The sequence below is a fragment of the Erinaceus europaeus genome, chromosome 15 (genome assembly GCF_950295315.1).
Source record: "Erinaceus europaeus chromosome 15, mEriEur2.1, whole genome shotgun sequence".
NCBI lineage: Eukaryota > Metazoa > Chordata > Mammalia > Eulipotyphla > Erinaceidae > Erinaceus > Erinaceus europaeus.
In genome coordinates this window covers 3,813,952-3,828,918 of record NC_080176.1, presented here as the reverse complement: position 1 = coordinate 3,828,918, position 14,967 = coordinate 3,813,952, and the positions used below count along the sequence as shown (strand labels likewise).

Here is a 14,967-nt window from a genome sequence, read left to right as displayed (position 1 = left end):
TCCGGACTCTGCGCGCGGGCGATGAGCTGGGGGGGGCGCCGCCCACCACCCCACCCGGCCACCCGCCCCACCCCACCCCACCCAGCTCGCACCCACAAGCTGGCCCCCGGCACCCCGCAAAGGAAAAGGGGCGACACCTCCCAGGGACGAGGGGACGAGCTGGCCGCGGTGGTTTGGGGGGGCGGGGGCTCTTGGGAATAAGCTGGCGACCGTGCTCCCCCACTTCGGGCTCTCGAGCCTGGAGCTTTCGTCCCCGGAGCAGGAGCCAGGGGTCTCGCAGCCGCACTCACCCGCAGCACCGCGAGCCCTACGGGGACGAGCACGGGGGGCGACCGCGGGAGTCGCGGGTCTCGGAGGGCTGACTGGGCCCACGGGAGGCAGAGCCCCCCCCTCCCCGCCCACACCGCAGGTTGAGTCCGCGCAGGCCATTGGCTGAGCCGACTCTCCGAGTAAGGGAAGGCGGGTCTATGCGGGGCATTGTGGGCAGCATAGCGCACATGCTATTGGCTGAAAGGGCTGTCGCTCATGCGCATAGGCTTGGTAAGCTAGTCCTCAAATCATTGGCTGAGAAGGCTGTCATGCGTAGGAGCGCGATGCGTAGGTGTGAAGCATTGTGGGAAATGTAGTCCCGGTGATGCTACAGGCGCTCAGAGCGCCTCTGGACCATGCTTCTGAGTCTCCAAGCTTCTCTCCACTCCCACCCCAGACCTAAGAATGTCCACTGTGAAGGGGAACCCTGGACAGTTACTTTTCTATTACAATGTATTGTGTATGTGCTGGGCTCTGGTTTTTTTTTTTTTAATGTTCTTTTTTTTTTTTTAAATGGCCACCAGGAGTGATGGAATCATACTGTTAGTTTCTTTTTTCTTTTTAACCAGAGCACTGCTCAGCTCTGGCTTATGGTGGTGTGGGGGACTGAACCTGGGACTTTGGAGTCTCAGGCATGAGAGTCTCTTTGCAAAACCATTATGTTGTCTACCCCCACTTAATGTTCTATTTTAATGAGAGAGATACAGAAAGACCAGAGCACTTTACAGCTCTGGTTGATGGTGGTGCTGGGGATTGAACCTGGGACCTCAGAGGCTCTAGGGTGAAAGTCTATTGCATAACTATTACGCTGTATCCCCAGCCCCCAGGCTTTTTGCAATTATTGACATTTTGTTTTTATTTATTTATTATTGGATAGAAAGAAATTGAGAGGAGAGGGGGAAGATAGAGAAGGAGACAGAGAGACACCTGAAGCTCTACTTTACTTATGAAGCTTTCTCCTTGCAGGTGGGGACCAGGGGCTTGAACCTGGGTCCTTGTGCACTACAGTGTGTGGGCTTAACCAGATGCGCCACCGCCTGGCCCCAATTATTAACATTTTGGATGAGGCGCCAAGAAACCTTCCCACTCACACCTAGTGAGTGCAGATCTCGGATGAGGCTAAACTCTCAGCTCTAGGGTTAGAGGGTAGACAGCATAATGGTTATGCAAACAGACTCTTATGCCTGAGGCTCAAAAGTCCCAGGTTCAATCCCCCACACCACCATAAGCCAGAGCTGAACAGTGCTCTGGTTAAAAAAAAAAAAAAAAAAAAGTCTCAGCTCTCAGAAGTCGGCGGTAGCAGTGGGTTAAGCAGTGGGTTAAGCGACGTGGCGCAAAGCGCAAGGACCAGAGTAAGGATCCTGGCTCCCCACCTGCAGGGGAGTCACTTCACAAGTGGTGAAGCAGGTCTGCAGGTGTCTGTCTTTCTCTCCCCTTCTCTGTCTTCCCCTCCTCTCTCCATTTCTCTCGGTCCTATCCAACAACAACAATAATAACTACAACAATAAAACAATAAGGGAAACAAAAGGAAATAAATAAATAAATAAATATTTTTTAAAAATCTCAGCTCTCTCTAGCCCAAATTCTTAAGTTTACAGACTAAGGAGTGAAATACTTGGAAAATTAATTGCCTGATTTCTACTTTTTCATTACCTGAGACAGTTCACTCAAGAGAGTACAATGGTCAGGAGGGGGGTTTGTTTGATGTGGATGACCTCTTCAACAAGCCTTAACATGCAGGAGGTCCTGAGGTCACCATCCAGCACCACAAGGATGTACCTACCCCATATGGTAGAGTGATGCTGAGTTGTCGCTCCTCCTTTTGCAAAGAAATAATGAGGGTGTTAAAGAGCGAAATCAAACCACCATCCACTGCAAGGAAGCAAAATATGTTTATTCACGAATTGCAATCCGGGCCGAGATGGTGACTGGTGTCAGTCTACCAAGCTCGACCCTGAACAAAGCTCAAACCATACAATTTATAGGAATTCAGACTACACTCAGGGAGGGGGAACACATCACCTTATCTGCCTATATCTAATCATTTTAAACTTAGCAAAAGCCTGATCTATTCAGAGCAAAGCATGGGCTATTTCTAAACATCACACCAGACCAATAGGTCATTGCCAAAGTGGGGGTCACCACATTTTTTTGTTCTTTATTGGGACCACCGACCATCTGTTTGCAATCTATCAGGTCATCATTTGTCAGGCCATTTTTAACTGTCTGGTAACAGTATTCTGTTGCAGAGGTCATGATGAGTCCTGCTCGCTGCAGGGTCTGTCAAAATAATTGATGGCCTCTCAGGTTCTGTCGAGGGGAAAGGGGCAAGGAATTTTCCACCTCACTGGTCAGGAAGGCAAAAAGCAACTATATTTAAACTATTCTTAAAACTCAAACTTAAAAAGCAACTATAACTATTTTAGAGTTACTGCCTCTAACATTCCCCACTAGTCTTAGCTGGGAATCAAATCTTTGATTTATCTTCTTCTTCTTCTTTTTTTTCTTCTGAGCTATATTGTTCTTCGACATACTGAGACTCCAGGAGCATAACCTTTTCAGTTCTCTTTTTAATCAAGGAGATCAAAGACCTCCATAGACAAGGCCCCAGGGTAAGAAGTAGAAGTAGGGTGATCAGAGGCCCTGCCAGGGAACTAATTAGTGTTTTTAACCAAGAGGGCCAAGAAAATAGATTTGCGAACCAGCTGTCTTCGCTCAGGTCTCTTAGACGGTTATCTCTATCTTTTATTTTTTTTTTGACCTCACTTAAAGTTTTCTTCACCATTTCGGAGTGGTTGGCATAAAAGCAACAGGCCTCATTTAGGGCCACACATAACCCACCCTGTTTCATGAATAACAAATCAAGTCTCCTACGATTTTGCAGGACCACCTCGGCCAACGAAGATAGGGACCCTTCGAGAGATTTAATAGTGCCCTCTAGTGTGGCCATATCTTGATTGATCTGCTGATCTAACTGTACTAGAGTAGTCTCCTTAGCTAGGGCTGCAGCTCCCATTGCCGCTGTCCCTGCTATGGCTGTCCCCACGAGTATAGGAACTACTATCGGGACACGTTTCCGTCTTATTGGTCCGAGGTAGTCTGTTCCTTGCCGTTCAAGGTGAGCCCAACCTTCTTCGCCATGGGAATAGTATACATGGGGCAGGATATGGGCCAAAACACAGAGGTCCTCTTTGGTCATTCCGTAGGGGGTGATGCAGGGGGTCATGCCCGAAGTACAGGCCCACCAAGTCCCCTCAGGGGCTTTGAGGAGGGTCGCCCACTCTTGAGTCTTACTAACTTTAATGGTTAGGTTGCAATTTCCCCTGTACGGGGAGGATTTCAATTTATAGTTGGCTGTGATAATACAAGTTCTTGTTCTCTGGATATCTCCCAGTGTCATGTGGGGCTGTACTCCCCACTTACATTCTGGGCCCTTAGAGTTGCTAGAGGATAGAGCCAGCTTCCTTATGTCTCCCTTCTGGCTACCTATTCCTGCAGAGGCAGCCACACCTATGTAATAAGGAGGCTCAGGGTGTAAACACAGCCAGCAGTTTCTGGTTATGTTAGGGTCAGACTCATTCAAAAGGTAATACATTAATTTTACAGTTTTCACTAGTGGCTTTACCCTGGGATGCAAAGGTTCTGTGTCAGTCAGTTTAGTGCCACTTGGTGCCATGTCAGTCTGATCTCCATTAGTCTCATTCTCTTTACCCATCCGTAGAGAGGGGGAGAGAGTAGGTCGGGGGTCTTCTCCTAAAATAATGGGTCTCAAGGGCCCAATAGGATTCTGAGTCCATGGCAGCATCCGCAGTTGAATAGTGAATAATGTCCCAAAGTCCTTTTCAGAAAAAGGAATCTTAATGCCCCACATTCTCTCTCTCATCCATGAATCAGTCTCATTCCAAGTTTTGACCGTCACCTCCACAGGGTTACAGTCTCCAATATAGCAAGTACCTGGTTCGGTCGGGCCACCTGGTCGAATCACTCTTGTGACTTTCAGGTGCTTATCACCATCCCTCCCTGGAGATGTTGTCAGACATTCCCCCCACAACCCACAGAAAAAATATGGTTCTCCTCTGCAGTTGGTGGGGCTGTCTTCTTTGGGACATACATAATAGGGTCTGTCCCAAAGGCGAGCCTCCAGGTCAATGGAGCCACACCCCCCATCTATAGTAGTCCCTCCGGTTGCAGTCTGGCCGGCATAGATTACCCTGGTCCAGTTGGCATCAAATAGATCACACAGATCAAGAGTGAATATAGGCTGCCCGGCAGTTAGTTGATTGGCGACCATCTTTCTCTCTTTGTTTTTCAGCTCCCATACATACAGAGAGGACACTCGGGGGTGGGAGGCATGTGAGCTTGGGCAGTGGCAGAGGTAAAACAGAAGTGCACCAGGCAAAACACACACACAAGTTAGCAGGAGACCAAGCGGACCTTCATTGGGTCTGGGGTGGCTACGGCACACCATTTCCTCAGATTTTCTATTTCCGGGGGGTCCGCCACAAATTTCTTCAGGCGAGTATGATGAATCTAGTGTCGTTTCCCGGCAACCTTAGCAGCAGTTGGCGTACTCAGAATCACGGTGTATGGTCCTTCCCACCGGGCTTCGAGATGGTCAGGATGCAGCTTCTTCACCAGTACGGAATTACCAGGCTCGAACAAGGGGACTTGGCCTCGGCTTTCTTCTCTCTGGGTCCCAGGCTTTTCGTCCCGGACGGCGGCTCTGGCTTTTCTTCGCACCACCTGCAATGTCTGTAGGGACTTAAGGAGTCTGCCCCGTGACACTTCGGCCAATTTTTCAGTCTCAACCCGGGGCACCAAGGTTGGCAGTTTACCATACACAATCTCAAATGGAGTAAATCTAGACACGTATGGGGTATTTCTGCTTTTAAGCAAAGCAAAGGGTAAAAGGGAAATCCAGTCTCCGCCAGTCTCTATTTTTAACTTGGTTAAGCTTTTCTTAATAGTCTTATTTATTCTTTTTACTTGCCCCGAACTCTGGGGGCGGTAAATGCAATGTAATTTCTATTTAATTTTTAAAATTTCTGCCAATTGTTGGGTGACCTTGGCAATGAATGCCGGGCCATTATCCGACCCCAGTGAATAAGGGAGCCCAAACCTGGGGATAATTTCAAAGACCAGTTGTTTCACTACTACCTGGGAAGTCTCTTTCTTAGTGGGGAAGGCTTCGGTCCACCCTGAAAAGGTATCTACCATGACTAAGAGATACTTATATCTTCCTTGAGCCACAGGCATCTCAGTGAAGTCCAATTCCCAGTGTTCTCCAGGTTCCCCCCCCCGCCACCTGGTTCTTGGTCCTTTTACTTGTACTGGGTTAGCGTTGACTCTGGCACACGTTGCACAGCGACCTGCCACACTCTGGGAGATCCTGTGCAAACCAATTATCAAATAAAATTTACTGATCAGTTCAGCTAATTTGTTTCCCCCAAAATGGGTACCTTGGTGCGTTTGAGAGACCACCTGTCTTCCCAGTGGCTGGGGTAATAGAATCTTATCATCCGGGAGGACGATCTATCTTTTTTCATTTAATCTCCCCCCCAGTCTCCGGCTCATCTCCTCTTCCTGTTTCGAGTACACTGGTTTCTGTCCTTTTGTCACTTCTCCTGGTATAGGGGTAGCCACCACCAGTTGGGCCGTGGTCCCCACTAGTCTTTGGGCCGCTTTCCTAGCTGTCTGGTCTGCCAACCGATTGCCTCGCGAGACTTCTGAGTCATCTTTCTGGTGTCCCTTACAGTGGATGACAGCAACCCTCTCTGGCCCCCAAACAGCTGCTAGCAGGGCCAGTATCTCCTGAGCATGCTTGATAGCTTTTCCCCCAGCCGTCAGCAGTCCTCTCTCTTGATATAGTGCCCCATGGACATGGACGGTGGCAAAAGCATACCTGCTGTCGGTGTACACATTTATCTTTTTCCCTGCTCCCCACTTGAGTGCTTGAATGAGTGCTATCAGCTCCGCCTTTTGGGCTGATGTCCCTTGTGGCAAGGATGCAGCCCACAAGACCTCCCGGCTGGTGACCACCGCGGCACCTGCATACCGTACGCCGTCTTCCACAAAGCTGCTCCCATCCGTGTAGAGGGTTTCCTGTGCGTCTGGTAGCGGGACGTCCGTCAGGTCAGCTCTCAATGAGGTCAGGGCTTCCAAGATTTCTCCACAGTCATGGGTGGCGTCTTCCTCTGGGTTGGGGAGCAAGGTAGCTGGATTTAAGGCTGCAGTCTGTTTGAAAGTAATGCGGGGTGGGTCCAACAACAGTACCTGATAATGGGTGACCCGAGAATTGGTCATCCATCGGTCCGGAGGGGAGCGAAGTAAGCTGGCAAGATTGTGGGCTGTGGTGATTTCTAGGGTCTGCCCAAAAGTTAGTTTGGTAGTCTCTTTCACCAGTAGGGCGGCTGCTGCCACTGTCCTCAGACATCCAGGCCATCCGGCCGCTACTGGGTCCAGTCGTTTAGACAGGTAGGCGACAGGCTTCTTCCAGGGCCCCAGGGTTTGAGTGAGTACTCCCTTAGCCACACCAGCACTTTCTGCTACAAACAGCTGGAACGGTTTGTTCAGGTCTGGGAGACCTAGAGCTGGGGCACTTACCAGGGACTCCTTCAGTGCCTGGAAAGCCCTTTCTTCCATCTCAGTCCATTTCAAAGGAGTGTCGCCCCCTCCAGTGGCGGTGTAGAGGGGCTTTGCTAGTTCAGCGAACCCTGGGATCCATAGCCTACAGTAGCCTACCGCTCCCAGGAATTCCCGGACCTGTCTCTTGGTAGTGGGGGTCGGGATCTTTAGGATAGCCTGGACTCTTCCCTCAGACAGGGCCCTTCGTCCTTCTTTAATTTGGTAGCCCAGGTAGGTTACTTCTTGGGTACACAGCTGAACCTTTTTGGCCGATACCCGGTACCCCAAGTTCCCCAGTACCTCGAGTAGGTCTCTGGTTGCCATTTCGCAATCCTCTCGAGATAAGGCAGCGATCAGCAGATCGTCCACATATTGTAGGAGGCTGCACTCAGGGTGCTCACTTCGGAAGGTCAGTAGGTCCTTGCTTAGGGCTTCATCAAACAAGGTCGGAGAGTTTTTAAAACCTTGGGGAAGTCGGGTCCAAGTTAGTTGTCCTGACTCACCTTCCTCGGGGTCTGTCCATTCAAAGGCAAAGATAGGTTGGCTCTGTGGGGCCAAGGGGAGGCTGAAAAAGGCATCTTTCAAATCTAGGACGCTATACCAGGTTCGATCAGGCGACAGTAGACTGAGGAGAGTATAAGGGTTGGGAACTGTGGGATGAATGGTCTCTACCCTCTTATTTACCTCTCGCAGATCTTGCACTGGTCTGAAGTCGTTCGTTCCAGGCTTTCGGACCGGGAGAAGGGGTGTATTCCAGGCTGACTTGCAGGGCACCAAGATACCAGCCTCTTTTAGGCGTCTAATATGGTTCCTGATACCATGCTGGGCTTCCCGACTCATGGGATACTGCCGGACTCGGACTGGGGTGGCAGTGCTGACCAATTGGACTATTATGGGGGTCACATGTTTAGCCAACCCTGGGGGGTTGGTCTCGGCCCAAACTCTTGGAATCTCCCGCTTCCACCTTGTTAATAAGTCCGGGTTGCCTACATTCTGTGGTGCTTCATAGAGACGATATTCCTCCCTTACCGGCATGGTGAGCAAAATTCGGCCACCTGCTTGTACTATTGGTCCTTCATTTGTCTCAAAGGAAATGGTGGCCTGTAGCTTATGAAGGAGATCCCTACCTAATAGTGGCTCAGGGCACTCGGGTATCACCAGGAAAGAGTGAGTAATAGTCTTCAGGCCAGGGCCAGCGACTCTTCCTATGGACTTTGGATAACTCCTTGCTTCCCCAGTGGCTCCTATAATCTTAACCTTATCTCTTCCGGTGGGTCCAATTGGTTGTTGAAGTACTGAGTGGGTGGCCCCGGTATCCACCAAAAAATTAATTACTTTCTCCCCTACCGCGAGTTTTACCCTAGGCTCCCGGGGGCTGGAGGAGCCCTGACTTCCTCAATCTAAAACTAAGAGGGGGGCTTCCTTCCCCATTTTCTTTTCTTTCTCTTCTTTTCTTTTTGGACATTCTTTCCTCCAGTGCCCTTCTTCCTTGCATAGGGCACACTGAGTCTTTCTCAGTCCTCTCAGGGGTTTATCTTTTCCCTTCATCTGCCCTTTTTCTCTCACATACCTCCCTCTTTCCTCTCTATTTCCTATTTCCCTAGCCAAAAGGACCTGTGCCATCTTCTTATTTAGTTCTAGAGTGGCTTTCGCGGGGTCCTCTCTATTATCAAAAACCTTCTGTGCTACAGCCAACAGCTCCGAGAGAGATTTCCCCTCAAAACCCTCTAACTTCTGCAACTTCTTCCTAATATCTGGGGCGGATTGGGCCACAAACTGGAGGGCGACTGCCTGCACATTCTCAGGGGCTTTGGGATCTATGGGCGTCCAGGTTCGATATACCTGGTACAACCTCTCCAAGAAGGCAGTCGGACTCTCGTCTGCACCCTGCTTACACTCGGTCACCTTAGACAGATTGGTGGGTTTCCGACCCGCAGCCCGGATACCCCTTAATAGAGTCTGGCGGTACCTGGTGAGGGCCTCATACCCGGTGCTTGTGTTGGGGTCCCACTTAGGTCGGGATTGGGGGAACACCTCCTCCACCACGTCCTGGTCAGTGGGAGGCTCTCCCTTTTTATCCCGGACCTGTTTCTTTCCCTCGATTTTAATTCTCTCCCTTTCTTCTAGAGTGAATAGGGTACTCAGCAGCTGCTGACAATCATCCCAAGTAGGTTGATGAGTGTAAAAAACTGACTCAAGTAGAGTTGCCACCCCTTCTGGGTCTACAGAGAAAGGAGGGTTTTGATTCTTCCAATTATACAAGTCAGAAGTGCTAAACGGGACATAAGTTCGGAGGGGCCGTCCTGACATATCTAATTCCCCCACCTCCCGTAAAGGAAAAGTCCCGACTGGTGTGGACTCTGACCCAAACATAGTTCCTGCTCTGGTATGAGGTGGGCTCAGGACTCCTGATGGCAACCCAGAAGTGGAATCGGGTTCAGGAGTGGTAGCCCCTGAAGTGCCAGCATACGGTGGAGGGTTCTCATCCCTCCTCTTTTTCAGTCGTATGGGGGATTCGGGCTTAGTGGGGAGGACAGGAGGAGCTGTAGGCCTCCTAGGGAATCTATCCCCCTTCGTGCCCTTGATCACCAACACTCTCGACCTGCTTTTGACCTTCTTTTTTCCTTTGGAGTCGCCCTGACACTCCCGCAGATACCTTGGTTTATCATTAGCAATACTCATCCAGATCTCAATATATGGCATTTGGTCAGGGTGCCCGGGATTCCCAAAGATCACATCGTGCACTGCCGTGCACTTTCCCAGGTCGAGACTTCCCGTCTCAGGCCAGCCAACCTCAAAGGCTGGCCATTCCCTTTCACAGAACTTCCTCAGTGTGAAGGCGTCCACCTGGGCTCCAAACCCAGCAGCTCTCCTGGAAAAATCTGAAAAATTTTTAGTCAAGCATTCAAGGGGGGTTAGCGAGCTGGTTTTGGACTGACCCTGTCCCATCTCCTCGTCAAAGTGGAAAAGAAGGGAGACAAACACTGCAACAAGAATCACAGCAATTAGACCAAAGATTCCTCTCACTCTTCCTTGTACTTGCTGGCCAGCACACCATACACTCTCACACGTTCTCTCACTCTCAACCGTTTTTCTTGCTAACCCAAAGGGTGTCCACCTGGGACTTTCTCCCTTAACTAGACTGCGTGGAGCTTCTATAAATGAGGACTCCAGTTTTCCTACCCAAGAGTTCCTTATTATTATTATTTTTTGAAGCCTATTGGTGTCTGGACACAGAAAGACAGCTGACACAGAAAGAGACAAACAGTGGGTGTTGGAAAAAGAACTGACATCCGATGGATGCCAGACAATCAACTATGCTCGCCTGGCCGGGCCCCTCGCGGGACCTTAAGGAGTCTTAGCTTAGGAGTAGCCGTATAAACCCCGGCCTCGGTCTCAGCAGGCTGAGAATCTCCACTTAGCTGAAACGACTCCACGGACACGCAGGTTGGAGCCCAATCAAGCCCCGTAGTCTTTCGACCGTGAGGCATGCAACAGGCACACTAGCATTCACATCAAACCATTCATCCAGTCAAGGGAGGGCGATTACCTTTCCGGCCATCGCTACTAAGGCATCACAGGTTAGGCCTTCAGGAGTCACCGGAGAGTAGCTCCGGCCAGACCCGTCAGTTGCACTAACAAGGTCAACCTTTTCGCGAATCGCCAAAGAGGAGAGAAGACAGACACAACAAATGGCCACAAAAGACAGAACTAATATCCTGGGCTGTCGGACCCTATTTCAGATCCTTAGGGTGTGGACCCTGTTTCAGATCCAGTTATCACCCAACCCTGGGCTGTCGGACCCTGTTTCAGATCCTTAGGGTGCGGACCCTGTTTCAGATCCAGTTATCACCCAACCCAAGCAGCCTGGAAGTCGTCACTTCCCAGCGCTGCAGTCTGGGATTTCAATGCGGCGTCCCGCAATCCACAGACCCAGGCCCCGCGGGGACACACAAGCACACAAATGAAACGGTACCGTGCACAAAAATCAGGCCTGACTTACCGGCGCCGGGCAAAAGCTTCCAAGGTTTTTCCTAGGATCCGGACCCAGGATGGGGTGTCCTCAGGAGCCTCCGTCTGAGGATATCTCGCTGGGGCCTCCAAATGTTAAAGAGCGAAATCAAACCACCATCCACTGCAAGGAAGCAAAATATGTTTATTCACGAATTGCAATCCGGGCCGAGATGGTGACTGGTGTCAGTCTACCAAGCTCGACCCTGAACAAAGCTCAAACCATACAATTTATAGGAATTCAGACTACACTCAGGGAGGGGGAACACATCACCTTATCTGCCTATATCTAATCATTTCAAACTTAGCAAAAGCCTGATCTATTCAGAGCAAAGCATGGGCTATTTCTAAACATCACACCAGACCAATAGGTCATTGCCAAAGTGGGGGTCACCACATTTTTTTGTTCTTTATTGGGACCACCGACCATCTGTTTGCAATCTATCAGGTCATCATTTGTCAGGCCATTTTTAACTGTCTGGTAACAGTATTCTGTTGCAGAGGTCATGATGAGTCCTGCTCACTGCAGGGTCTGTCAAAATAATTGATGGCCTCTCAGGTTCTGTCGAGGGAAAAGGGGCAAGGAATTTTCCACCTCACTGGTCAGGAAGGCAAAAAGCAACTATATTTAAACTATTCTTAAAACTCAAACTTAAAAAGCAACTATAACTATTTTAGAGTTACTGCCTCTAACAGAGGGCAGAGGGTAGACAGCATAATGGTTATGCAAACAGACTCTCATGCCTGAGGCTCCAAGTCCCAGGTTCAATCCCCCACACCACCATAAGCCAGAGCTGAACAGTGCTCTGGTAAAAAATAAAAGAAAGGCATTCGGGCGGTAATGCAGCGGGTTAAGCGCACATGGCGCAAAGCACAAGGACCAGTGTGAAGATCCCGGTTTGAGCCCCTGGCCTCCCACTGGCAGCGGAGTCGCTTCACAGGCGGTGAAGCAGGTCTGCAGGTGTCTATCTTTCTCTCCCCCTCTCTGTCTTCCCCTCCTCTCCCCATTTCTCTCTGTCCTATCCAACAACGACAACATCAATAACAACAAAAATAGTAACTACAACAATAAAACAACAAGGGCAACAAAAGGGAATAAATAAAGAAAAGTTGGGCTGGTGAGGCTGCTCTGAAATATTGCACATACACAGGATCCTGGGCTCATTCTTGTGCTCTAGACTAAACAACAACAACAATAATTGGATTCCACTTTGTGCCAGGTGGGGACTGTGAACAAGGGATGAACCAGGTGGTGGGTCTCATGTCAACCTGAAGCATGGAGATGGGGCCTGGAGGTAAATAGATAAAAGGTGGTGACGACACTTTCTTGCCTAACCGAAGCACAATCAGTCCTCCGTGAACGTGGCTGCTGACCAAGACCAGCTCGTTGATGCCTTCACATGGGTAAGGTAATAGGTTCGAAACCCAGTACAAAGTGGGGAGTCCCTTAGACAACACCAAAGAAAAAACAACTTTATGGAGGGCGGGGGAGATGGCATCGTGCAGAAAGACTTCCAGGCTCTGAAGCACCAGGGGTCCCAGGTTTAATGCCCAGTACCAACATAAGTCAGAGCTGAGCTCTGATGAAAAAACAAACATAACCAACCTTGGGCCAGAGAGGCCATGCAGCAGTGGTGTCAAGCACATGTAAGGCCCTGGCCCAAGTTTGGTTTTGTTTTTTCACCAAAGGATTTTTTATTTATTCTCTACTGTTGCATTAAACAAAAAAAAAGGGGGGGGACAGGTGGTAGCTCAGTGGGTTAAGTGCACATGGCACAAAGTGCAAGGACCCAGGTAAAGATCCCAGTTCAAGCCCCTGGCTCCCCACCTGCAGGGGGGCCGCTTCACAGGCGGTGAAGCAGGTCTGCAGGTGTCTATCTTTCTCTCCCCCTCTCTGTCTTCTCCTCCTCTCTCCATTTCTCTCTGTCCTAGCCAACAACAATGACAGTAACAACAACAATAATAACAACAATAAACAACAAGGGCAACAAAAGGGAAGAAATGGCCTCCAGGAACAGTGGATTCCTAGTGCTGATACCAAGCCCCAGCAACAACCCTGGAGGCAAAAAAAAAAGGACTAGGGGCCAGGTAGTTGCACACCTGGTTGAGTGCACATGCTACAATGCTCAAGGACTGGGATTCAAGCCACCTCCCTGGCCCAGTCGTTCCTTTGTACTCAGATTGAACCTGAGACCTTGGCAGATTATTCAAGTTGAACCTTCTAAAGCTGAGCTTTCTCCCCCACCCACACACCCTTTGTTTCAGGCCAGTTGACCCCATCAGACTGGGAGCTTCGCAGCCAGACAAGTATTGGCTTCAGGTGCTCAGGCCCCTGAAGCTGAATGATCCCTGCAGAGCCTGTCCTGTTACTATTTAGCTGTGGAATTCACAAACTCTGGGTTTAGGACACTTCAGCCCACCCCATGCACCACCTGCATCTCGGAGTCAGTCAGTGTGTTGCTTCATGGAGGCTCAGTGACGCTGTTAACTGGCTACGGAAGAAGGGCAAACGCTAAAAGAAGTATGTTCCCAAGGCAAGACGAGCCCCGGGCAACATGCAGCCAGGCGCCAAAACACGTGACCCTTGGCTCAGCAGCTGCATTTCTAGGAATGGATTTTGCCAGTGGCCCAGGATTTCTCAACTGTTGATAGTTGGGGCCAACGATTCTTTGTTGGGAGGCAGCCGGAGCGCCAGAGGGTGCTTAGCAGTCTCCTTGGCTCTGCCCTTCTAGATGCCAATAGTGCCTCTCTTGGTTGTGGCAACCAAAAATGTCTCGAGTCGCAGATTAAATGTCAATGAGACAGTAGTTATTCAGGTGTTTGTTTTGCTATGTTTTTGCTTCTGCCCTCTGGGTTATTGCTCGGGCTGAGTGCCCATATGATGAACCCTCTGGTCCTGGTGGCTTTTCCCCTCTTATCTCCATACTGTATTTGATAGGACAGAGAGATTGAGAGGGGAGAGGGAGATAGAGTGGGAGAAAGAGACACCTGTAGCACTTGGATCCAGGCCCTTGCATGTGGTAACATGGTAACTTAGTGAACCACTTGGATCCAGGTCCTTGCATGTGGTAACATGGTAACTTAATGAACCACTGCCCAACCCCCTAGTTTTTTTTTAGATTTTAAAATATTTTAATACATTTTTGTTACTGTATGATTTGATAAAGAGAAATCAAGAGGAAAGGGGAAGACAGAGAGGTTGAGACACCTGCAGCACTGCTTCATGGCTGGTGAAGCTTCCCCTGCAGATGGGGCCAGAGGGCTTGAGCCTGGGTCCTTGCTCATGGTCACGTGTGCACTTAACCAAACATTATTTCTCAGTGTTTGTGAGGATGGTTTTGGAGGATACTGGCAAGCGATGCAGTAGGCTAAGATGATCACTGTCCGCAACAAGGTGGGGGACATGTCCCAGTCCAGCCTGTTGAGGACTCCAGGAGAACCGAAGACAGAGCCGGGCAAGCTGGGTCTCAGCATGTAAGCCCAGACATCCGTCTTCTCTGTGGATTCAGATTCCACCTGCAACGTCCACTTCGGCTCCCCCGTCCTTTGGCTGGTGGATTTGACCTGAATGACACCACCAGCTGTCCTGCGGCTCCACTTGCAGGTGACAGATCAGGGGTGTCTCCCCTCCTCATCATGTTTGCCAATTGCTCTGATAAAACCCTAGTATTTCTATTTAAAAAACAAAAACAAAAACAGGGAGTCAGGCAGTAGTGCAGCAGGTTAAGCACAAGGTGCAAGGACCGGCATAAGGATCCTGGTTCGAGGCTCTGGCTCCCCACCTGCAGGGGAGTCGTTTCACAACTGGTGAAGCAGGTCTACAGGTGTCTATCTTTCTCTCCCCCCCGTCTTCCCCTCCTCTCTCCATTTCTCTCTGTCCTAGCCAACAACGATGACATCAGTAACAACAATAACTACAACAATAAAACAAGGGCAACGAAAGGGAATAAAATATTTTTAAAAATACATTTTTTTTTTGCCTCCAGGGTTATCACTGGGGCTCAGTGCCTGCACCACAAATGC

General features: G+C 49.8%; 1 protein-coding gene across 1 annotated transcript; it reads right to left on the bottom strand.

The window, feature by feature from the left end:
- Positions 1 to 5,841: 5,841 nt before the first annotated feature.
- On the bottom strand, positions 5,842 to 14,418 carry LOC132533194 (uncharacterized). Its single transcript, XM_060174089.1, has 3 exons — positions 14,294 to 14,418; positions 8,504 to 9,805; positions 5,842 to 8,197 (listed from the first exon to the last, which is right to left on the bottom strand). Exons 1-3 carry the CDS (start codon positions 14,416 to 14,418, stop codon positions 5,842 to 5,844), a joined length of 3,783 nt encoding a protein of 1,260 aa, XP_060030072.1.
- Positions 14,419 to 14,967: the final 549 nt, after the last annotated feature.

Bases quoted from the DNA above. Each gene is read 5' to 3' on its own strand.
- LOC132533194 (XM_060174089.1), bottom strand. From the start codon at position 14,418: ATGCTGAGACCCAGCTTGCCCGGCTCTGTCTTCGGTTCTCCTGGAGTC. The intron at 9,806-14,293 runs GTATCCTCCAAA...AGATTTTTCCAG, and splicing joins GCCTACTGCATCGCTTGCCA to GAGAGCTGCTGGGTTTGGAG. The intron at 8,198-8,503 runs GTATGTGAGAGA...ACCCACCGGAAG, and splicing joins AATAGAGAGGAAAGAGGGAG to AGATAAGGTTAAGATTATAG.